We start from the raw sequence: 24,630 nt of genomic DNA, 5'->3' as shown, positions 1-24,630 counted from the left end.
TACAATGCAACCAAAGAGTATCAGAGGCGCACGCAGTGCGCTCTTTGAATGCAACGGTGGTCCGTGCTCCGTGATGGTGATCAATCCAGAGAAAAAAACCACAAACTTTTGACACCGTTTTAACACATCCTGTGCCCTAGCGTCAATCTGTTGTTCGAAGGAGACACATTTCATGTTTTTGATGAAATAGCTAGTATTGTATATGTATTAAGGTTGAGTCGATCGTGAAATGAATTCATTGAAATGTAATCTAAACGAGCTTCCAGCAGAAGCAGACGACACTGACTGCAGTCGAGTAGTCTAGTGTTACAAGTCTCTACATATACATTCTGGAGTTGGAGCGAAGTTGAATCTTTTAACTGAAAATGTCATTTCTTCTGAGCCGGGTAAGTGAATCCCGGAACCTAAATTTTCCTCAGTGTATAGTTGACATTAGTGTACTGTTAATGAATTCTTTCTCACAGTATTTCTGTGCAAACGCAGCTCATCAGTCAGTGAACAGCTTCAGCAGCTCTGGTCAGGAATTGTGCCCGTTTGTAGTCCGACGTGTATGTATTCATGTCTGGTCAGGAATTGTGCCCTTTTGTAGTCCGATGTGTATATATTCATGTCAGGTATTAACCTCGGGGCACTCCTTGTATATACACAGTACTGTGCAGTCAACGCTTCGCGTTCGGCGTTCGGGCTGTGTTTCGCAGTTAGTCAGGTACAAAAAAAAATAGAATTCTTGTTGCCATAACTTCCTCACATTCGTTCATGACGGTATTAGCCATGCATATCAAAACTTTACTTCTGACTGTGTATGTGTCAACATTGACCTGGACTCGACTCTACTTCGTACTTGTTTTGAATTGTAATGTCACCAGCCCAGGCATAGTCTAGAAAACCATCGAACAGTTCAGCATCAACTGAAGATGGTGATTGAGAGTCCACACTTGGACCACAGGGTCGAAGACATGGTTAGGCAATTTGACATTATGACACGAAAATTTATTAAATACTACCAAAAATTGAAACTAGATCTACACCTATGTTTGAATTATTTATGGACATCATGATTCAAAGTTACACCATGATGTTTCCTAGACCCCGATGACCCGAGCTCGTGGGCTCTGCACCGCTCCTCTCCACACTGTGTACTTCCTGGATGTATTTCAAACCCAACTTGCTGGAATTCTACCTAGTTGTTTGTTTTAGTGTATGTGTATGTGTGTGTGTCTTGTTTTGTTTTTTCTTTTTTCAAAGAAAGTTCTCAGATGACAGCAGAGCCTTCTTTACAAAGGGAATCTCCGGTCCAGACATGTTAACACTTCCATTACCATGTCCATGGTTATGTAACAAGCTAGGCATTCTATTTTTTTTTTTTTTTTTTTTTTACACACTTTGCAATGTGAGGTGTATTCAATGTAGCAATTCTGTAGCTTAGCCTTTGGTGGGTCCTGCTAAAAGCAATAATGGAAATCTAGCACAGTACCGGTATATACTCTGACAACATCATTGTGCCTTTTTCAATGTATTGGAGACCTTTGCCTGAACAACTGCCCCCCCCGAAAAAAAAGGACATTACAATTTTAAATTTATTTACCCCAATCCTATGTCATATATGAGAAATTAGAAATCACATTAAATGGTTATCATCGGTCTATGTACAAATGAAAACCCTGTGTACAACATCTATGGGTACTGGTCTATAAGCAAGTTACATTTCTGAGTGCATGAAGAGGGTCCACACTGGGTTGAAGAATACAGGCATGTAACATGTTTTAATTGTTGTTTTTCACCCCTTTTTCACATTCAGCTTCCTGTCAGAAGTGTCCTCTGTCAAGGCTTGCCTTCACATCAGCAGTATGGAATCCGGTCCCTTTGGGGTATGCTGAATGCAGTATTCAACCAGTGAGTCATACTTTTCAGTGTAGTAAAATAATACAACTTTAAATGAAAGTCTCAAGTTAAAAATGTTATGTAGAAAGACCCCCGATTAGGCATGAGTCTCAGGCATATAGGTAGGTAGGTCTGAAAGCTACTTCTATTCTCATCAGGTGGCATCTTTCTTTCTTTCTTTTATCTTTTTTTGTATGTGCCCTGTAAAGAGTAGGTACACCCAAGGAGGTACTAGGTGATGTCGTGATGACCCTAGCTGGTACCCCCTTGGTGCATCAAAGGGAAACATCATCATAAAATTCAGTTCAACAATTCTCCCAGTTCTCTTGACAATTTACAGTTATGAAATGGATAGATTGACTCATATATTTTTTTTCTGTGTTTGTGTTTACAACCCATCCCCCCCCCCCCCCCTCCTCAGAAGATGAAATGGCATGTGTGAAAATAAATCAGTGTTGATTAAAGTGACCATGACTTGCTATCATAAGCCTTTTTATTTTGGTAGTAGACAAATTAGTGACGTTCCAACATGTTATACTTACCCAGTATTCACAATTTTTCTGTGCACTTATTTTTTAAAAATCAATAAATTACTGTAAAACCAGACACGTTTGCAGCATGAAACATGTAAATTGCCATTTGCATTCAATGCATGGCATATGAAAAGAAAAAAAAAACTTTTGTGTGTACTTTACTTTTGTGAATCTTGGCTCCTCACAAAATTCATGTAAGTTTTATGCCTGCAAAAATTTCTGGTTTTACACTAATTGGTGGTTATAGTTCTTTCTCTGTTTTTTTTTTTCAGGATCTGCAAATGGATAGTTTCTTCTCAAGATTAATCAGTTTCTCATCAGCATAAATCCAGAATTACAATTACATTATATGACGTTGAAATGTTTGAGGTATTACTCCATCACATTGTCAGTTATTGTGCAATAATGTGAATAAGATGAAGGACAATACAGGTGAAATTTTTCTTCCCTGTAGCACACACACTCATGTCCTAAAAATGCACTTCAGCTGAACTTAAGTAATGAAAACAGTTTTGTGCTTAGTCCTCAATAACTGTCAATAGAGTATCCCAAATATACATGTACATGTATTTGCTTCACTCGTAATAGTTTCTTACAGATCGAATGTCAAAGGCCAAAGATGAGTCTTTGGGTGTTTATAGAATATTGTAAAGCATGCAAATCCATGTCCACATAATGCAATCCTAACTGGCAGTCTCAATTATAATTGTGTGATAATTGATATTTGAGTGTTGTTCGTTTTTTGTTTTGTTTGTGTGTGTGTGTGTGTGTGTGCGCGCGTGTGCCTGTGTGTGCATTAGTTCGCAATATATTTACACAATCACACTCTTATAGAAAAGTACTAGTGTCTAAATACAGTGAGTAATTACCAATAATATTTGTGCTGTGTTCAGCTAATCAATACATGCATTTGCCGGCTAGTTACAGTATAGCCTCTCAATTTTGTACAATGACCACAGGGTAGACAAATCAAGAATTCGTGAAGTTGGCCCAGACAGGGCTGCTGCCGAGTGGTTGCTCCGTTGCGGTGCTGCAGTGAGGTTCAGAGACTTTGAGAAGTGGACAGAAGACTACAACCTCTTACCAGCTGGGGGCAGGGATAAGTTGAAGCTAGTGGAGGTTGATGCCACAGATTCCTGCATCATGCACATAGGATTCGAGCATTTCAGTGAGTTCTTGGGTCCAAGGTGATAGCCCATATTTGCACAGGAAAGGTGTCTTGGAGGCAAATAGGCTCAATGGAGATGGCGGCATCTCTTTAGGGAAATGAGCATTACATTCTAATATTCCATTAATGTTATTGTGTTTATGATGTATATTTAAAGTGGTAAATGCCATAAAATGTTATTTTAGATTACTAGACATCTGGACTGTTTGAGAAAATAAGAGAGACTGTGAAGACCTGCAAAGAGCACTACATGTGTATTACTTGTAGGGGTCGTAGTTGTTATAAAGTGCAGCTGGCTGGCTAGCAATGGGTATGTACCGGTAGAATTTGGTTCCCAAATTAGTGTCAAACTGACCAAACACTGTGTGAAATAAGTTGATACAGGATGACAACTGAAACAAACAACAACAACCACATTGTAGATGTCGATGTGCATCTAATCATGTGGTTACAGAAATTTTTGCTTGTGCTGTGGAATGAATTTTACATGTCAGCTTATGTCAAGGCCTGCACACAGATTACACTAGACACTAGGATTAAAAAAAAAAAAAAAAGAAGCTTCCACCACTTTCTCCACTTGAAGATGCCAATCAGAACTTTCTTCTCAGTAATCACTGCATTTGTATTCTTGTTCCCCTTAACCAGAGGGAATCGACCACCTTAGAAACCTGAAGCTGCATCACTGCACATATCTCCAGGATACATGTGTGTCAAAACTGATCTATTTAAAAGACTGTTTGGAGGAGCTTCAGATCAGTAGCTGTGGTGATGTCACCGACAAGGGTTTAACAAACCTGATTCATCTCCAGTAAGTTTTATGCCATGATACTTGGACAAATCTGTGCCACTTTGTCTGTGGTTCACATGGCACTGCATACTTCATGCTTGCTGTGACAGTTTAAATTCTTTATCATGCATGCTTGAAACTTGGAAATTTACTTGCTTTTTATACCATCCAAATGCTTCCATTTGGTTCACACAACACTGCATAAATGCTGCTTGCCAAGATAGCTTGAATTCGTACACATACTTGAAAGTTGGTAACCTTACTTGTTTATTATGACATTATCATAACCTGGTTTTTTTAAAAAAAACCAAAAAAAAAACTACAGACTTTGACTGTCGTTTGAATGAAAATCATCTATATGAACTGCACATATCATATCAAGAAACTGATTTGTTCCTAGTGTCATATGTAGTGATAAAATCTTTAAAATTCAGTCATTACATAAGGTGTTGTTAATAGCTCCAATGCTTTGAGAATAAAATGTGCATAAAAGGAGCATAGAAATCAATGAAGTTGATTGAGATTGTTTTGATGTGAAAGGCCTATGCTTATTTTCTTTTTCTCAAGAAGATAATATCTAATGAGCAAAAATGTAATGGCAGTGCAGTAAAGACAACCTTCATTCTTTGCAGTTGTTGTATTGAAAGCTTGCAGTGATTTAAACACTAATGACAAGCTGAGTGATGAAAGATCTGGCACCAGCAAGTAAGAAACTACATATGTATCTCTGTATTCCAATCACAATCTGTCCCATGCCAGCAAACTGAAGATGCTGTTCCTTTGCGATCTGCCAGCCGTGAAGGACATGGACGGTGTCCTGGGCATCCTGGGCCCAGCCTTGCCACAGTGCGAGATCAGATACCTGTCCCTGGAAGGCCTGAAGGACCTCAAGAGACTTGGCAAAGAAGGCATACGGGAGAACACTGACACGTAGTCCTTTGCAGTTTGGGGAGGGCCCGTCGAACTGTCACGCCCCATGGTCTGAGATGAAAGTGTTCAAGGGCCGACACGACCATTATAATTAGAATGGGGAAACTTGCCCTATGTCAGTGGTGATCTGTGTTTGGAAATTGGGACGCTTATGACAACTTCCATAGTGAAATAGACTTGTTTCTATTTGCTTGTCCGATGTCAGTGGTGATCTGTGTTTGGGAATTGGGACACTTTTGACATCTCCCATAGTGGAATAGACTTGTGTCTATTTGCGCATTCTTCAACACCCGGTCATAAGCAACAAAATGCATGTTACATTTACTAGGTATGCAGAACAGTTGAACTTCCTTGTGTAACTGGTATCCAGTTCTCTTTATTGCTGATATACAAAAATATGAGTTTTATCAGAGAAATCTTACAAACAGTTTTGTTGACAGGACAAAGATGATATAAAATACAATGATATGCACAAAATGTGTCATGGGTGTTACTTGTCCTAAATACACAAATTGTATTCTACACAAGAACTCCTCAGCTTTGATTTTTTTTTTTTTTTTATGCATAAGCACCTGCTTTACAGATTGAGAATGGTCATCAAGCCCCACAACAAATTTCTGTCAATCTTAGATGGATGAGAATGAAAGCCCCACATAACCACAAAAACGACAGCGACGAACATGACTGTTCACCTTATGCATTTTAAATCTGTTTGGAGCTATAAAAGTAGAGCATGCACTGAATGTCCTAAAGTTCACTTTTGCATCATGTACATCTAGATACATTTGTCATCAGCAAAGAAGATAAATGAATCAGAATTTTGTAGAATAATGGTTGGTTGACACGCCAGGCAAAGCTTTCACAGCATGGGATGATATAACACCATATACTGCATGACATCATAGGCAACTCTGTTACCTTTTTGAATATGCCTTTGCATGCACACCAGTTTGTTTTTACACACTGTTTTGTATTAGCATCAAATGCACAGTGTCTCAAGGCTATCATAATACCCATTCTGGAGTACCGGTATGTACTACATTGCATCTCTGTATAATCAAATCAGCAAATGTCTCAAACTGAGCTCAAAACCATTCAAGTCATAATGCCAGAGGAACATATCCAGTGTTCATGTAAATACTAAAGATGAGGCACATAGGTAAGGCAGGGCTCGACACTAACCTTTTTGTTTGGTGGCCCGATGGGGCTACCAAAATCCTCAATTTCAAATTTGTGGTGGCCCCAGAGAAAAATTTGGTGGCCCAAAAGAAAAATCCAATAAAAAACATTAAAAGTTCTGTTTTTTTAATGAGTCAGATATTTAAGTTTCATCATAATAAGACTTGAAAGTTTGACATATCTACTCATAAATAAATCTCAACAAACTCTCAACACTTACTCTCAGGCACTCATTCAGTCCTTTTCATCCATGCTTTAAACAAAACTGCTAAAAAGTTACAAATTAATTGACATACAAGTACTTTTCAAAAATATTTGGTGGCCCGAGGCGGGCCACCAAATTTGCCCTTTTTTGAAATTTGGTGGCCCGACTTTCATTTTTGGTGGCCCCGGGCCACCGGGCCACCGTTAGTGTCGAGCCCTGGGTAAGGGCATCATCCCATGACATTGAATATTCCCCTTTAGTATTAAAAGGTGCATGTCACTTTACCTTGAGCATCAGTTTTGATATGAGGTTAGCTATGAGGCATTGGTATTTACCAGTGCTCTTGGTTTCTGCTTAAAGTGGCATTTAGTCTATACAGACTCATTTGCTGAGAATAGATCTGGTTTCTTTTGTCCTATCATAGCATCCAAGATATGGCTTGAAGTAGATAAATTACATACGTATGAATCGGGTCAACTGTCTTTCATATGATACATATCTGACAGAACAGCAAGTTAAACAATGCTAGTTCAGTTCACATCATGAATGCAAAGCTGCAGTAAACCTTGCATAAAGTCGAGTCTATTTGGACATAAGAAATGGCTTCGACTTAGAGAAATTCGACTTACGAGGAACTAAAATCAACAGAATATAAAGAGAACAAGACTTGAAAAGACCTTTGACTGTCATAGGCGATTATTTGATTTATACGAGGTTGACTTACTTAAGGTTGACTGTAACTACAACTTCCTCATGCCTCATCACTAATTTCTTGGTACTGGTATGAAATTAGGATTTAATATAAGTTTTGATTTGTACAAAGAAGCATGAGCAACAACTATTGCAAAGTGTGTACTATTCAGAGTATTCAATAAAACCTGGTGTGATTTCAAATTGCAGACATGACAAAAGTATTAGTCCCTTATATGGAACAAGAAGACCATCCTGTATGCCGCATCAATATAAGAAAATGACAGACATTGATCGAGACAGCCATAATAAGATATCGATTTAATACTACACGTACTACTCTACATTGCCCTTCCGTTATAACGAATGTGGTTATAACAAAACTCTCATTATAACGAAGTAAGAATCAAATTATTAATATTGAGTTAAATTATTGTCTACTTGTATATATCTTTATATACTTCTTGTTCAACTATAACAAAATTTTAATACAAGTATAGCAAAAGAAAACTGCTGGTCCTGAGGACTTCATTATGACAGGAGTCGCCTGTAATGTAGATCCTTTTAAAATAACTCAGGGGTGTGACAATTAATTGCAGAAAATATATTCAAAAATCTGAAACCTATTTTATTTTTAAAGTCTGAAGTGCCTTTAACTATGCATTTCAAGGCACTTGAACTGCAAATGATCTGAATAATGGGCTTTGGGAAGAGTAGAGAAGTCTATAATCAGATTAAACTCTTTAACTCTTACATCCCTGATAACTGTACAATAGATCTTGCATTCTGTGTACCGGTACATGAATTAGTCATGGAATTGCACTGTCCAACCTATTGCTCACATTTATGCATTATCCACTCTTTTGTGTGCGAGTGTGGGTGTTGATCAAATCAGAGTCCCCTGGCAAGCTGGTAGAATGAGTTCAGATCAAAGAGACAGGGAAAATAGGCTATATTAAGTAAGTTACCTACAGCATTTTAAAACATGAAAATATAAAAATAAAGATGTTTGTTGAATTTTCATGATGGTCTCAAATTCACCATGCATAATGCAAGAACATAACATCATGTCCTCAATACATGCCCAGCTCCATTGAGAAATATTTTAACACAATGTAATAATAACACTGAATGAAAAAAATGTGCTCGAGTACCGTGCCAGCAGCATCAACAATAAAACAATTTTAAATCAAATTTGACTAAACAATATAGTGTCATTTTCTCAGACCTTTAGTGTACAGCAACGTCTTATTTACTTAAAGGGTGTGTACAGTTCTGGTTGAGGTGAGGATTTAGCTTTTAACGTTTTGCGTGATATTCAGAAACCACTCTATGAGATGTCAAAGGAGCATGCAATTCTAAGGGGTATCAGAAGTTTATTTGATGAAAATCGGTTTTGAAATGGCTGAGATATTCAAAAACAAGGTGAAACAAAGAGATCCTAATAAAAGGCGTGGCCTGTCGCCTTTTATTATTATCACTTTTTTGGATATCTCAGCCATTTGAAAACCAACTGTCATCAAATAAATGTTGAATCCTTCTTAAAATTACATGCTCTTTTATATTTCATAAAAGGTTTCTCATTATCTCACTTAGGAATGTTCAAAACATGAATCCCCACCTCAACCAGTACTGTACAGTCCCTTTAAGCAGAAATTGCAGACGCAATTGCAAGTCAGTCACTTACACTTGCTGTCTGTTGTGAAGACCTGTGTCAATTATCATGTAACATTGATCATAAATCATAAACAAGTTTGTTCTCCAAGTTACAACTGGTGAAGATGTAGGCAGCAGTCAGGGCTGCTTTTTTCTGAAAGATGTACCTGGGTATGCTCTCCTGTGTGGTGGGTGCTTGAGTTTATATTACGTTTGTGACTTTCACACCAATGACTCAAATAGCCAGATCAAACAGAATCGAGTAAATGATGCTATGCTGTGATGCAGAGCCGAAGTGTGCCAGACATCTTGGGATTACAGTTTGTCTTGTGGAACGCAAGAGAGAAAGGAGTGCGGAGAGTCATGTTTCCTGATGCACTGGGGGAAGGCAAGATAGTACATCTCCCTGTGAGTTCCACACCTTGTATTCCATGGTCATGAACTCGCGAACTGTGGATTAAATGAAGAAAGAGTCGAACGACACAATATTACACGATGCATGAAGTGACAAGTGTAATATAAAATGTTTCAAATGTGTTCTGTACTTTGTGCAGTTACAACTTGAACTAATCTTACTGACATTATTTTAACAATGTTCTATAGAAATCTAAAGATGATTGTGATAATCAGCTAAAGAGAGAAAAATGCAGGCCTACTTCACGAGAATAAATCAAGAGCTTCTTCTTGGACAGTGTAGTCCACCTCATGGTGTATGAGGTACTGATTTTCAGGCCTAGTGTACTGCATGCCGTGACATATCAAAATATCTACAAAATACTCGGGTGCAAAACTGGTGCAAGACAAAATAGCTCATCTTATAGTAGAGTTGTATGTGCTGGACCCCTTATATAAACTGGTCAGCAGATGGGCAGTTGACCAGATCTTTGGGTAGCATGATCCAGTTGTCCCAGAGTGGACATCTTGGCTTACCTGCTGTCACCTTGGCTTTTGAGCTTGGTTGGACCTGCACTGACTTCACATCCACTTTACATCCGCTGTGTGTGTAGTCAGAAATTTTGAAGTAGACCTGTGGAAAAACAACACAATAACATATTGAGAGTCCTAGGTGCACTCAACTTTCACATTCTTCATAATCGCAGCAAACATGGTGGATCATCACAGGGCAAATTTCTATAAAATTTCATTAAAATGTCTGGATGTCATCAGTCTTGTGAGACTTAGTTTAAAAATTAAAATTGATATTCACAGTTACTTTCATATGGCATACATAGTATAATCCTTTAGCACTGATGTTGGAGACTTGCATCACATGCAGGACAGTGTTCTATCCACTAAGCTTGAGTTAGCTCCTGTCCAAGTTGTCTGTAGTATGTGATTCTCAATGGCTGTTGGCAAGTTTTAAACACTAAGTAACTCAGCTTTTAAAATGTCACGACTATGTCCTTCATGAAAGAAATTAAAAGACCCTGCAAAATCCTTGCTCAGTGCTCACAATGGATATGTGACCCATCACAACAAAAGGATCGTACAGTCGCTGACAGCTGAGCTGAGAAAATCAAGTTTTAAGTCAGATCATCAAAATCGGTCGAAACGATCAGATTTCTGTTTTTGGCATAATTTTGTAGTCTGATGTATTGTCTATCATCTGCCGAAATTTCGAAGCTAAATGATCAAAGGAAAGGCAAGAAATTAGTATTTTTCTGGGCCATGATTTTCCGACTTTCAACGGAACAGGAATGTATATGAAGATTTGGATTTAGCGCCCCAGCTACACTCCGCCCCTAGCAACAAGGGAGTGATATTATTGGTCAGTGTGTGGCACCCTGGTTACTGATGCATAGACCACTGGCGCTAAGCTTAAATGAACATCGCGGAGGTTGCTAGGAGCCTACCTTCTATTGTCAGGCGGTGAAAACTGTCTTGCCTCCCCTTGATCATGATAGTGTAGGAAGGAAACTTTGAAGGCGGTTTTCTCGAAACGCTGATTTCCTAAACCACTTGACATGCGCTAATACAATCATCGATATCTCCGAAACCAAGTACTTTTATGAGTTGTGTTATATATGAAATTGAACTGGAAGAGAAAGGGAATAATATAGAATTTTCAGAAAATTGTCCTTGCCCGACTTTCAGATCCTGTTGTTGCAGCTCAAGAACCATATGCTCAAGAACCATCCCTTAGTGTACGCTAGGGTCTGGTCCAATCAACTCTTTCCTATCCAGTGTGTAAGCCTATAATTCTAAAGATCAGTCCATTATGTCTGACATCCTACTCACTAATACATAGGTATTCAGTCCCACGCAGAAAGAGTCCTTCTTGTCCAGCTCATCCCGGGATCCAAACTGGACACTGGCCTTGAGACTGGCCTCTAGCGTGCGGGAAGGCAGCTTTTGGCCCAGGTTCCAGGCCAATGTGTGCCTGTCTTGAGACAAGACTACACTCCCTATGCTTGGGTTGACATCCACTCCTATGACCACACCCCTGTAAGGTGAAGACAGTAGGGGAAATGTATGATGGGGGAAAAAACAAGGTACTTTGATTCTTGCAATATATGATATTTTTACATAAACAGTCAAATACCATGGTTCTAAGCATACATGTAATATTGAATGCAGTGTATGCAAGAAGTGTTCTATTGTCTATTTTTAAGGTATCATTTTTTGGCCATCAACATCCACTAAAAAAGTTGTTATGACTGTTTTTCTTGTCCATCATAGAAAAAACATTGACTGCCCAAATCAAATCCTATACGGGGCATAAAACTGAATTTGATCTAAATGTTACACTGTCCATGAACTACTCTAAGAAATGTTCCATAAAATGTGCAAAGGACTTCTTTTTCCAAAAATGGTATCCATTGCACATTATCACTTTGTGTTATACACTATATAAGCACTGTCAACTATTATTACTAATTATTATTATTATTATTACCATATGAATATACCAGGCAAGAAATCACATTGAAACTAGAAATGTCGCTATGGCGACTGGTATGCCTCCGCCATAATGCATGATTCTCCTAATAGGTCTAAATAGTACAAGTGGGCAATGTGTGATTACATTGTCACAAAATTGGCAAAATGTTAAAATGACAAGTTTGTCACAAATGTGTTGAATGCTCACCTTCCTTGACCTAGGTTTAATTGGATTAATAGGAGAGCATGTATTTGGGATTTACGGACTTCAACTTGACTTTGACCCATTCATACGTTTATGCATTGAGCAATTTTCAAGGTATGGAGAAAAAGTGCAATTTCTGTATTGAATAGTAAATTGTTACCATTTTCATCTGGCCTTTGACCCTAAAATTCATAAGATAATCACTGTCAGGCAGAAGATGCATAAATATGTAGTACATTTCAAGATAACTTGAGCCACCTCCGAGATATGGAGGAAAAACTTAGTTTAGCACTTTCACTTGATCTTTGACCTTTTAGGCAAAAACAAAAGAAAAAAAACTTTCAAGAGAATCTCTATTAGGTTAAACATGCATACATCTAGTGTTAAAAAAAATAATAATCCTGCTGGCATTGCATAGACATGAGGGACATATTTAGTAAAATTTTGAAGTGTTGCCCTTGACCCTTGACCCCTGACCTTTGAACCCATGAACCCTAAATTCTCTAGATAATCACTGCCAGTCAGTACATGTATATATACTATGTTCCATGAAGAGACCTTGAACAATTTTCAAGGTACAGAGAAAAAAGGTGAAGTTTTAATATTTTTACTTGACCTTTTGACCTTTGACCTCATGACCCAAACTTTCACCAGAGAATTTTAATTGGGTAATACATGTATACACTAAGTTTCAAGAAAATATCTTCAGGCATTGCATAGATATGATGGAAATAGTGAAATTTCATGTATTTGACCTTGACCTTTTGACCTTTGACCTTGAGCATGTGCACCCAAAAGTTGATGGGCACAACTTCACCCCCTAATACACATACATGCCAAGTTTCATTAGGATACCTCAAAAGGTTTTGATAGTTACCCTGTCCACAAAATTCATTACGGACGGACAGAAGGACGGACGGACAACCCGAAAACATAATGCCTCCGGCACCACTTCGTGGCGGAGGCATAAAAACAACAAAACAAAACAACATTCTAGCAATCAAGCCACTCAAAGTTTTTTTGGGGGAACAAACAAATGCAAGAGTTATCAACATGACTCAAATATCATTCTCATATATAAAGCTCAGAGAGGTTCTTACCTGTTGAAAAATGGAATTTGTACCTCCAGGTATTCAAAGAAATTCCTGACATTGCCACTGAGCTTCACCTTGACCTTCACTTCCACTTCCTGTTCGTCACCTGTCATTTCATACGCCACCTTGATTGGCAGTTCAGAAGGCGTGGCCATGGACTGGAACGACAACTGAGAAGGAGTGGGTGATGCTGACCTGTCCGAAGTCGGCGTGATTTCACGGATTGTCATCCCTCTTGTGGGTGTCTCCTGGGGTATATCCCTGTATGAATAGTTTGTCGACCTTGTGATGGAAGTGGGCGTGGCAGATCTTGCCATGGAAACAGATCCTGGTCGAGAAGTTGATGCTGGCGAGGTCATGCTGGAGGACTCTTTTGGAGCAGTGGCTGTGTAGTGGCAGAGGATGAACATCTCGGCAGGAGGATTGAAGTGAAACTTGCGCACGGTTGATGCGAGTTCACCTGCAAGTATGGACAAAAACATGATACGGGCAATCATCGTTACAACACAGTTACAAGATTTCGTTATTGTTAGAAGATTTTTTCCAAGTATGGATATTATAACATGCATATCTATGGCACAAGTCACTGTATACAACAAGCTGAACTTCAGAAACACATAATGAAATTTCATGCGTAAAGGAGGATTTTGCTGGTAAAACTGTCATTTTATCCCTTATTTGATTTGTCCATTACAAGAAGATTGAAAAATGCTTCCCACAACTGCTCTTGGAGGATTCTCTTGTGCATATTATTACACACACAGACACACACAGACATATTGCACACTTGAAATAGAGGGGTAACACTCTTTGTGCCGTGCATGTACAATTGTAGACATAAGTTGTGCGCAGAATACAGCATTGTATCTGCTAATTTAGGCACCTGGTTATATTGGAAGATAGTGTAACTGATTCCTTGGCTTATTAGCAGACGTTTCCACTCCTGTGGGGATGGTAGAAATCCACAGACAGCTTGTCCCTGGAAATGAGTGGAATGTTCCTCCCCTCCCCTCTCCCCCCCCCCCCCTCTCTATATCTCTCTCTTTACACAATGTTTACACTTGCAGACCCACAAACAGATTGAATATTCTTATTGAATAATCACATGGTTTCACTATTAGTTACTAAATGCGCATCACGAATTTGCTTTTCATACTCTGTACTTGACACAAGCATACATTAAAAAGCCAACTCTCTCACACTGGGAGTGGAGTGTTTTCTTTTTGCACAAGCACATTGTCCTACTGACCTGGCTGGACATTCAGGGGATCTGATGCTGCAACACAAGGGTGTATGACGAGGTTCTCGATGGGGTTGGAGTCCTGGGGAACTGTCAGGTTGACTGTCACCTCTGGCATGGCACCTTCCAGTTCAGCCTGTATTGAAGTATAAGTATTCCAAATTTAACCCTTTGAGGACGAGTCCCAACTTTACTCGAGCAGGTGTCTATGGGAAATGCGTGTTGTAGCAAAATCAGCCTGTCCTCAAAAGGTTAACAGATCGACCAATTCACCATTGCTTACTCCACCAACATAAGTGGCTCATGCAATTTTGATTCTTGGTATCGTTTGCAACATTCTCCCTAAATGGGGTCCCTAGGTTTTGGTGATGAACTAGTTTCTGGCTAATTTCTGAGTTATGATGGTATCTCCAACACACTGAGTATTACAACAAACTGTTGGTACACTATAATTAATCACTGTAAAATGCTGAAAATGAGAAGAATAGTGTCATTTCAAAATCATATATTTCACTGTCACATTGTCATACACTAATTTAAGTATGCAGCACTGAATGGTGAGTAGCAATTACCCGGTGATATTTACCTTGCACGTGATAGCACCAAACAACTGGTACACATCGTCAACGTCATCTCTGTTGTACAAGACAGCTCTAATCTCCTCTGTGATGGCAAAGTGAAGCAGAGGTTTACTCTTTGGGACAACTGGGCGCCATGCTGGTTGCTAAGTTGAAGAAGAATGTTGATAACAACACCAAGGATTACTTTTCGGAGACATGTCAGGAGCGCATAACCTGAAGTCCATCAGAACTAAAACTTAATTTCAAACTTTTCTAACAATTTTTGTTAACACTTTGCTAAGCGAACAAGATGTCTGCTGGATCACTGTGCATCTTAACCTGAAGTACGACTGTCGACTAAATGACAATGTGTGATGGCACCGGTATATAGATTGCTTGCATATGAACATTCAATTGCTTCTTTAGTGGCCAATTAATGCAACTCTCCAACTCATTTAATCCCATTCCCAGTTGTCTGAAAGTCGCCAAGATTATAATTTCCGAAGATAGTGCACGTGAGTGGCAACCAGCTTACCTTTGAATGTGCAGAGATGGCTTGGCTGCATACCCTGCCACTGACTGCAGCTTTTACTGTGGTGGGATTGGAATCTACTACAGTACCGAAGGGAGCAGCCTGGCTCAGGAAGTTGTTCAACTCTTGGAGTTTAGGATGGGTCTGCAAAGAGAAAAACATTCACAGCTGCAGAGACCCCACATCAATTTCATATGTTAATCTTTGAAGAATCGCACCATTATTTGCGTGTTCATTGGTATAACATGTTTCCATAACTGCTAATCACAAAGATTCAAAGTGTTAACTTCATTATGGCACTAAAAAAAAAACAAAAAAAAAACCCACACACACACAAAACAAAACAAGATCTCTTATAATGCATGTAATACATTTGGTATTAAAATCATATGCCCTAACAGCAATACTGTCAACAATTGCAGATAAGAGATTTCTTTTTTTTTCCAATCCTGCAGAACAATCAATATTATGATTTCCTCATTTAGTGATAATAACATACGCATGTATAAACCAAGCAACCTAACAAGCAGTCAAAAATAAATTGATAAAATTATAAATCATTATAGTTTAGACCAATTTCTGCCAAAATGGTAACAGTAGGCTTACAGTGTATGTTTGCCAATATGATTTGAAGCTAAACATTTCTTTCATTGGATACCTAGTGTAGTCTGAAGAGAATCTTGGGAAGTCATTAAACTTATATTAAATCATACGGAAAGGGCGCTGCTCTGTAGCGACCGCCATTGACATTTTCTCTCCGAATGAATGAAAACTCTTTACACATAAAAATTATGGCAGAATAGGCCACATACAATAACAAAAAACATCACCTGTAATTAAGATAAACATGTTTAGCAATTCACAAGAAAAAAACATTATTTCATTCAAAATAAGCATTCAATCAATAAATGACAACCTAAAGACCTTTTCAAAAGTTAAGCAGTTGATATTTGTGGGTTTTTGGGTTTTTTTTTCAAACAAAGATGGCTGCATTACCACATCTATGTTCCTTGGAAGAGAACCCAAGATGTCTGCCAGTTGATAGAGCAAAGAGAAGCCTACGGAGACACCAGGTCTGCAGTAAATGAAATGACGACAAATGTATTCCTGCACAATTAGCATAATAAAACAAATGATAATAAAAAGTTAGCTTCTTTTCAATAATATATCCATGCTTCATGTTTCTTCTCACTATAAATTCATCATTATAATAATATTTCAAAACAAAACTTGTGGTCTAAAAAGAAGCTTTTAGCATTATGGTGATGCCTTCCACAGGGTCACTGTGAAACAGACGGGAAGCTCAATAACAAACATCCATGCTGGTTTCCGAGAACAAAATCAGGGCTTGGGTAAAAAGTGGTTCTATATATATATAAACCATCATCATATGAAGGTTATCACCATATCACAGAATAGGAATGATGTCATGGCATAGTACTACTTTTGATTTCTTTCCTTGAAATCAAAAACTTACATATCAATGAGTGGTGGCCTTGCAGATGTTGACGATTCAACAAGTGGCAAGCAGCAGAACAGGAATCCATACTGCAAAATATTCAGAAAGGAAGAAGAAAAGAGCTTTCATGGACAACATGTGTGTGCTGACATAGGAAAAGGCTACCTGGTATCAAATATGATGCCAGCTCATTGATAAATATCAATTCTACACACAAACTTCAATTGAGTAAGAAGATGCAAAAGCAAAGTTCAAGTGCATATCAAAATGGGATAAATGATTGTCTGAATAATTATGTACCCAAGGGTTACTTCTTGATTTTTCTGTGTTAACATACAAACACACAAAGGGAAGGAAATGTCCTACCAGTACATCCCTACATACCTCCCCTCCCCCTCCCCTCCCCCGGCCCCCATAGAATGGAAGGCTACAAGGGTGATTGAAGCTTTTACAAGTACAATCCTTGAACATAACTGAGAAGGCAAATTTTAAGTCTACAGGCATGCTCAGTTGGTTCTTTGCATTCTTCAGGCTGGGGGTAGTGTCTCAATACAAGGATTTCAATCATTCAGAATCCACCACCACATGCTGTCCACCTGCATGAGTTTTATGAATGCTCTTAATTTTAAAATGATTTCTTACCAATCACTTCCTAGACAATCACTAATAGTAAATACATTGACAGTTATCACTCTCAAGCTGTAGTGTTTTACCTGTCAATGGACTAGATTTCACTAAACATCAAAAGTCAAGTGGAAAGGTATATACATGCTCATTTATTCATAAAGGCCATGTCACACCATTCCGGGCAAGCTACGCGGGCTTGTGGCGAGGAGGTAGTTTCCAGCACGTAGTAGATTTTCAGCGGGCGAACAAGAATGTTTGCAATTTTCATTCATGCCTTGTCATACCGTACGGGGGAACTTCTGCGGCTTGACTTGCGGGGAAACAAATTTACTCCCCGGAGCTCTCCGCAGTTGGTCCGCACCTGACAGTATCTAGCGCATAGTTGCCTGGAGGTGCTCACGCAAGTCCGATTTAACCGCAGCCAAGTTTTGAGCATGACCAAAACTTTTTCCGGGTGAGTCGCGGGAATGCCCGTAGAGGTCCACGCAGAACGCCAGTAGGAGACCCTTAGCAGCAGTACTTCCCAGGCAATTCCCACGCAGGTACTTCACAGTCCCGTATGCAGCCAAGATAATGAAATTCTGTGAGATTTCAGCCATTCCATTAAAGGAATTCCTTCACTGAGTTATCAGCCCCCACGCGACTGGTACAAAGGTCACACAGTATACTCGCAAATATAATGCGTCCAGCAAGTAAGACACATGCGCTGACTCGCACAAATCCTTTTCCGCCCTCAGGAATGTCCGGTATGCTAGAAAATCCCTACACGCAACAAGCCCGAGTAGCTTGCCCGGAAAGGTGTGACAGGGCCTAAACACGGTTGCGGGTAAAAAAATATGCGTGCGCACCTCCGGGCGACTACTTTTGAGATACATGCTAGGTACTGTCATGTGCGGATCATCTACGGGGACCTCCGGGTAGTCAAAATTGTTCTTTGCAAGTCGCACGCAAGGCTGGTGTGACACGGCCTTTAGGGTACAAATGTTAAGAAGCATAATTATGTATTCACTGGCAATCTCGTCCCTTCTCAAGTTCTCACCTTCTCGACCATTATGACAGGCCAGAGCTTCCCCTCCTTTGTTGTCACCTCAAAGACAGGCTTCTGGAAGGCTTTGTCACAGCTGTCTCGTGAGGCTATAAACTGTCAGGGGCAGGATGAAGAAGCCACAGAATGGACATGTGACTGGTCCTTACCCAACATCATAATACAATGTCATAATAGACAGACACAGGTGAACACTTGCAATTAAACTCCGAACAGTGTACCAGTATCACTGCTTAATGCTATCTTTCATCTATATCAATCTACCAATATCATTGCTTACTTTTATACTTAAAATGTACTCCTCCCCCCCCCCAAAAAAAAAAAAAAAAAACATAACCAAGGCAAAAAAAAAATTGGCATTTGGGGAATTCTAATTCTTGCAAAAGCCATAACAAACTGACACACTAGATCAGATGGTTACAACTGAAGTTTGTAACAAAAATGAAAGAAAAGTCCAAAAGCTGACTGAAGCATGATGCCTGCTTGCCTACCTTGTTAGAGGGATAGTTGAAACCCAGCTCATCCAACACATTTTGGTAGAGAACTTCCTCATTCGGCACTCTCACAAAGTCACCGTTTTCTTGGCTGGCTGCAAAAATCCTTGCCCTCCTCTCCACTGTGGAATATTTCCTGTAAACATCCATGGATATCATACATCGCAGAGTTATATTTTTCAAATGAGGAAATGTGAGAAAATATCACAATTCATCAAACTCACAATCAAGACCCATCACAGTAACAAATTGAGGTATGAGTATTTTCCCATTTCAGACAAAAAGTAAGAAATTTTCCCAGCATTTATTAAAAGAAGATATAAAGTGTATATAAGAGTGTATACATACTAAGAATCTATAAGATTGGTCAAGAGCTGATCACGTGATAAAGCATAGTTTTGCCCATCACATCACCTGAGAAGAAAAGTTCGTTACACTCTATAGTCATTTTGTTTCGCTGATCTTTTAGTCCACACAGTCCTAACGCGTGATATAACTTACAATTTTGAGTACACGCGAAATAAAAGTGCGTTGCACTGTGGTCTATCATTTGACTTGGGTCAAGTGATAGACCACAGTGCAATGCACTTTTATTTCGGAGCAAATTATAGATGTGGAATATAAAGCAAATAATCACCTTTTAGTTTCAGGCAATGAGACAAACTATCACTTCCTCGGCGATATGAATGTGTACGCTATCTTTCCTCAGCTGCGCTTCGGAAAGATAGCTACATCCAGATCGCCTCGGAAGTGATAGTTTGTCCCATCACCTTCACCAACGTTGATTATTTGCTTACTGTACATAGTCGTACATTCCAAAAAAGACATAAAGATCAACTTTGCATGTTGTGAACACACCTTGAAAATACAACTGCTTTTGGTCCATTCCCTGGGAGAGGGATGATCCACACAGCACGGAGAGCCATTCATTTATTTTGTTGAGTACCCAGTGATGCGGAGCTCTTGCATGCCCACCCAACACACAACTCGAAATTCCAATTTTATCGCTCCAATGGAGTCCAAAATGCCTACAGTTTGCTACAAATAAACAATCTGTCCATGTTTATCTTCTTCTTTCAATAAAGCACAGACCACACCCCAACTTGTGGTGTATCAGCATTCATGGAACTTTCACCGTGATCAAACACATTGTCGGCCACAAACTTTCATCTGACAAAGTCACGTTTGCAGAGCTGTGAAGAATGACTTTTCCGACTACCTCAAGACCTGATGCCATGTCAAGCAAAACAATGGTGTCGTGTTACAACTTTAACTGGTTATTGGTGTATGTTTAATCACACTGGCTGAGTTAGACTGTCAAACCAAGATATCGTGCTCATGGACCCATCAAAAGCAATGATAGGGACTGACATGAAATGAGTAGGGCATCTCTCGACCGACGCCTGTACATGTGGAGCCTTGTGTGCATTCACGCGCCGCGCTGTTGTCTAAAGGCCCGGAGCGCCGGGGCGCCGGGGCGAGGAAGGCGGCGGAGCACCGGGTCACTGGTACTGGAGGAGGCGGTGGTGTTATCTGGCCAGCCCTATCTCCCATCTTTCGTTGTCTCTCATTTTGAACTTGGTCCTTTAAATCGCTACGTCTCGTTGTAAAGATAGCCCGCAGAATATTACATCAAGCTATATTCACACAAGTTCACTGTCTGCACTGACTTGATAGCGAAAGGATTACTAGTACTACTGCTAAACTCTTCTACTTCCTCTGCGTACGATGCAGACGGCCACGGCGTGACTCCGCACGGTGGCTAAAAGATTCGCCCACTATGATGTGTGTAACAGACTCTACACTTTTTGTAGGATCGATTTTTGCTGGATGCGTTGATGGATCGGATGGGTGTAAGACGTGCTGAGCCTGAGCATGGCCTGAGTCTGTTGGAAAGTACATTGTACAGTCAAACCCAGGGGCGGATCCAGGGAGGATCGCAAACGGCGCACGCCCCCCCCCCCTTTATTTTTTGTTGAAACAAAAGAAATAAGATGAAAAAATGGGGGAGGGGTGCGTGCACCCCCCATTTGATTTTGTAAACGTGCCCCCTCTTTACGGAATTCCGGGATCCGCCCCTGAAACCTGTCTATAGCGGCCGGCCAATGCCCAAGGGAGACGAAAAAAGTGGCCGTTATGGATATAGACATAGGTTTTATTTCACTCAGAGGGAATTGTTTTAGTGACCGTTTACAGCAGGTGCCCACTACAGACAGGTGGTTGCTTAGACAAATTTTACTGTACATGCATACCACAATTCTGAAGACAGTGGAGACTTGCTGCCACTTTGAAGAGGACACAACGATGATGGTCATTCTTATATCAGATAGGCCTAATCGTTCTGCGTCGGATACCGCTGACCTTGAATGATGTACAGTAAAATCTGTCTTAGCGACCACCTGTCTGTAGCGGGCACACGAGAGAGAAAAAAAAAACTAGACAGGTTTGACTGTACAAATTACACATTTTGTCAGTACACCGAGGAGGTTTAGAGATGGAGTTCCACCTTGCTGAACTTATTCACTGACAATACCATTGTCAGTTTTCTGTTGATGCACAAGAGAATTCCACAGGTGCAATATTGTGCCTTTGATGATCGGGTTCGATGCAGCCGCTTTTCTGAGCTATCTGTTAATTAAAGGGATGGAATACAGTATTGGTGGAGATGAGAATTGGGTTTTTAGCTTTTTGCGAGATACCAAGAAAACACTTATAATATAGTACAGAGCATACCATTTTAGGAGGAATTCAACGTTTATTTGATGAAAATCGGGTTTGGAATGACTGGAAACATCCAAAAATAAAGTAAAACAAAGCGATCGTAATAAAGTGTGGGTCCCACACTTTATTAGAATCGCTCTTTTTTTTTTTTGGATATCTCAGCTATTTCAAAACCAATTTTCATAAAATAAACGTTGAATTCCTCAGAGAATTACATGCTCTTTCATAAGAGGTGTCTCATTATCTCATTTTTTTTTTAAATAATAAATGTTAGAAACTCGAAATTAGGTCTCAACCAAAACTGTATACGATCCCTCTAAAGTTGAACGCTAAATATGTGGCCTAGAATTATTGTGTTTGTTAATTTGTTCAGGGAAATGAAATTTCATCCAATGAAAAAGCATGCGATACAAAAGTAAATCCCGTCTAGAAATATGTGCAAAAGTTGAGTTGTATGTTGTGAAAATAGGCCTATTTGAAACGGTATATAGGCCTACCCTCATTACCGCACTGCAAAGCCGACTTCATCATTTTCCGATCACTTCCGACAAAATGAAACTGATAATATTATCGTATAATCTTCAAGACAGTACCCTATAGTTCTTTTTTTTTTCATTTATATGTCATATTAGTGTAAAGACATAAAGTCGAGAACCTAATTTTGATTTTTAGTTCAGTACCGGTAGTCTTTTGGCGTAATTTCTATTCGCGCATCCCCATGTCTAAGTTGTACCAGTGGAATGTGCCCATCATCTTTAAAAGAAGGGACGGTGAAAAGTAATAAAAGGACAAGCCCACCGTCATAGACATGTGGATTGAGTGAATGCAGCAATATTGAGTAGAACACATCAGTGAAAGTTTGAGGAAAATCGGACAATGCATTCAAAAGATATATACGAATTGAAGTTTCTGCTCAGTCACTGCTGGATGAGGAGACTATAAATAGTAAGTACAGTTTGTGATGTCGCATGGACTTATCTGCCTTAATCGTATGACAGCAGACAGATACCGCGCCTAAAAATGATTATGAAGTTTATTTTCTGAGAAATTAATCTTATGCAAAATAATGATATTTACGCAGATGAAGGCGCAAATATTCATAGATTAACTTATGTGAATGACGCATTTCAAACACAACAACAACAACATGCGCAGAACGATATAAAGAAATTATAAAGAAAAATCAACAAATCATTGAGGTAGGCACCTATAAGTTCAAGTTCAAGTTGATTTATTTCACTTCCAACAAACAAATAATAAGAAATACAAAGAAACGCTCATATGCACAGACGTCATGAAATCAGTACCACAATGCGGTGAACAGAATAACATTGTAAAAGAGATACAGGTAATTATCAACAGAGATACAAATAACTGTTACGTCACTGTGGTAAATGCATAAACAATATTGCTGGAAATGGAGGGGACTGCTAAAAAGCAGAGCTTGTAGAATGCAGTCCCCTATAACAGTTAATTTTGAACAATGACGTCATTTGCCAAGACTTTGCTCATTTGTTTGGTTGGTTGTCATATCAGGCACAGAATTCGCTGAAACTTAAAAGCATATTCTATAAAAGGATGGAGAGAGCTAGTGCATGATACATTTTTACTGAAAAAAAAAAGATTAATAAATTGACTAGAGGTTCGCGTGTACATCATGGTCGTATGTTGTCTACTATTCAGACCTTTATACAAGTGTAGATTTTGGCAAAAAAGTCAAAATTTGAAGCGGAATATCAATGAGTAATTTTGAAAATCTATATCTATTTTACCTGTATAATAATCATTCCATCGAAAGGCTGGTAAAGTCACAATGGCATCAGCTCGACTCGTCACGGGCCAATGATGACGTGGTGTTACCAGCCACGTTACGTTTCAGCACCCCTCCCCCCCCCCCCCCACTGTTAAACCTGTCTATAGCGACCACCCAAGGGAAACGAAAGGAAAATAAAATTGATGGCCACTATATAGACAAGTTCTTTAACTCTTAAGAGAATTGCATGCTTTTAGTGCATGTGGTCATCACCGCTACTATTTTTGCTTATCATACACGTAATTACATTCCTAAATGCTTGCACTTAATAACACTATAAGATTCATTATGTAATTGCATTTTATAGGCATATACTTACACAGGAAGACAATAGAATTTAAAAGAAAAGGAACCCTAACAGCCTTGTCAGACCGATCAACAGCTGATGAATTGGAATCCATTTATAGGAACCAAAAATGAGAAAGAAAACGGTAAACCAAAAGCTATATGCCCCGAATGGCATGCAGAAACAACAATAAAATAGAAATTTCCACCTCCCTCATAAAAGACAACGAAATGATTGTTCGTCATGCTTTGTCACGTCAGGTAGGGCCCTACTATTAAAAAAAAAAAAAATATATATATATATATATATATATATATATATATATATATATATATATATATATATATATATATATATATATATATATATATATATATATATATATATATATATATATATATATATATATATATCAATATATAGTAAAGTGGCACCGCAGGCATTATTGTTCATAATGCTTTCTCGTGGCGGATGGGGGAAATAGGTCTGAGAACCGAGAATAGATCATGACAAGAGATTTTGCTTACCTCCGGGTTTATGGGGCAAACGTGCAGCTTATGCAGCGTGCGATCAGAGTACGCTCACCGCTAGTACATGTACTAAATCTTTCCGTGAGCGACTTTGTTATTCGCCCTGCCGGATCCC

The 24,630-nt window shown here is 39.1% G+C and overlaps 2 protein-coding genes across 2 annotated transcripts; one reads left to right on the top strand and one right to left on the bottom strand.

Annotated features, from left to right (window-relative positions):
• Positions 1-319: 319 nt before the first annotated feature.
• Positions 320-5,774, top strand: LOC139743149 (ATP synthase subunit s, mitochondrial-like). Its single transcript, XM_071653659.1, has 5 exons — positions 320-386; positions 1,799-1,893; positions 3,374-3,582; positions 4,228-4,390; positions 5,129-5,774. Exons 1-5 carry the CDS (start codon positions 366-368, stop codon positions 5,301-5,303), a joined length of 663 nt encoding a protein of 220 aa, XP_071509760.1. The 5' UTR covers positions 320-365; the 3' UTR covers positions 5,304-5,774.
• Positions 5,775-9,255: 3,481 nt separating this feature from the next.
• On the bottom strand, positions 9,256-20,247 carry LOC139743147 (AP-5 complex subunit mu-1-like). Its single transcript, XM_071653656.1, has 12 exons — positions 20,024-20,247; positions 19,163-19,301; positions 18,666-18,767; positions 17,018-17,088; positions 16,537-16,615; positions 15,544-15,684; positions 15,035-15,172; positions 14,458-14,584; positions 13,215-13,668; positions 11,268-11,472; positions 9,960-10,056; positions 9,256-9,479 (listed from the first exon to the last, which is right to left on the bottom strand). Exons 1-12 carry the CDS (start codon positions 20,089-20,091, stop codon positions 9,391-9,393), a joined length of 1,710 nt encoding a protein of 569 aa, XP_071509757.1. The 5' UTR covers positions 20,092-20,247; the 3' UTR covers positions 9,256-9,390.
• Positions 20,248-24,630: the final 4,383 nt, after the last annotated feature.

Source organism: Diadema antillarum, unplaced genomic scaffold (assembly GCF_040938485.1).
Source record: "Diadema antillarum isolate AM-2024a unplaced genomic scaffold, OU_Dant_1.0 seq00001051_RagTag, whole genome shotgun sequence".
Lineage (NCBI taxonomy): Eukaryota > Metazoa > Echinodermata > Echinoidea > Diadematoida > Diadematidae > Diadema > Diadema antillarum.
This window is presented reverse-complemented; position numbering and strand designations above follow the sequence as displayed.

Excerpts from the sequence above, each read along its gene's own strand:
- LOC139743149 (XM_071653659.1), top strand. The coding sequence starts at position 366 with ATGTCATTTCTTCTGAGCCGG. Across the intron at positions 3,583-4,227 it reads CATAGGATTCGAGCATTTCA|AGGGAATCGACCACCTTAGA; the intron begins GTGAGTTCTTGG and ends CCCCTTAACCAG. Across the intron at positions 4,391-5,128 it reads ACAAACCTGATTCATCTCCA|CAAACTGAAGATGCTGTTCC; the intron begins GTAAGTTTTATG and ends GTCCCATGCCAG.
- LOC139743147 (XM_071653656.1), bottom strand. The coding sequence starts at position 20,091 with ATGGCTCTCCGTGCTGTGTGGATCATCCCTCTCCCAGGGAATGGACCA. Across the intron at positions 15,685-16,536 it reads TTCCAAGGAACATAGATGTG|ACCCATCCTAAACTCCAAGA; the intron begins GTAATGCAGCCA and ends TTCTCTTTGCAG. Across the intron at positions 13,669-14,457 it reads TCCCCTGAATGTCCAGCCAG|GTGAACTCGCATCAACCGTG; the intron begins GTCAGTAGGACA and ends CCATACTTGCAG.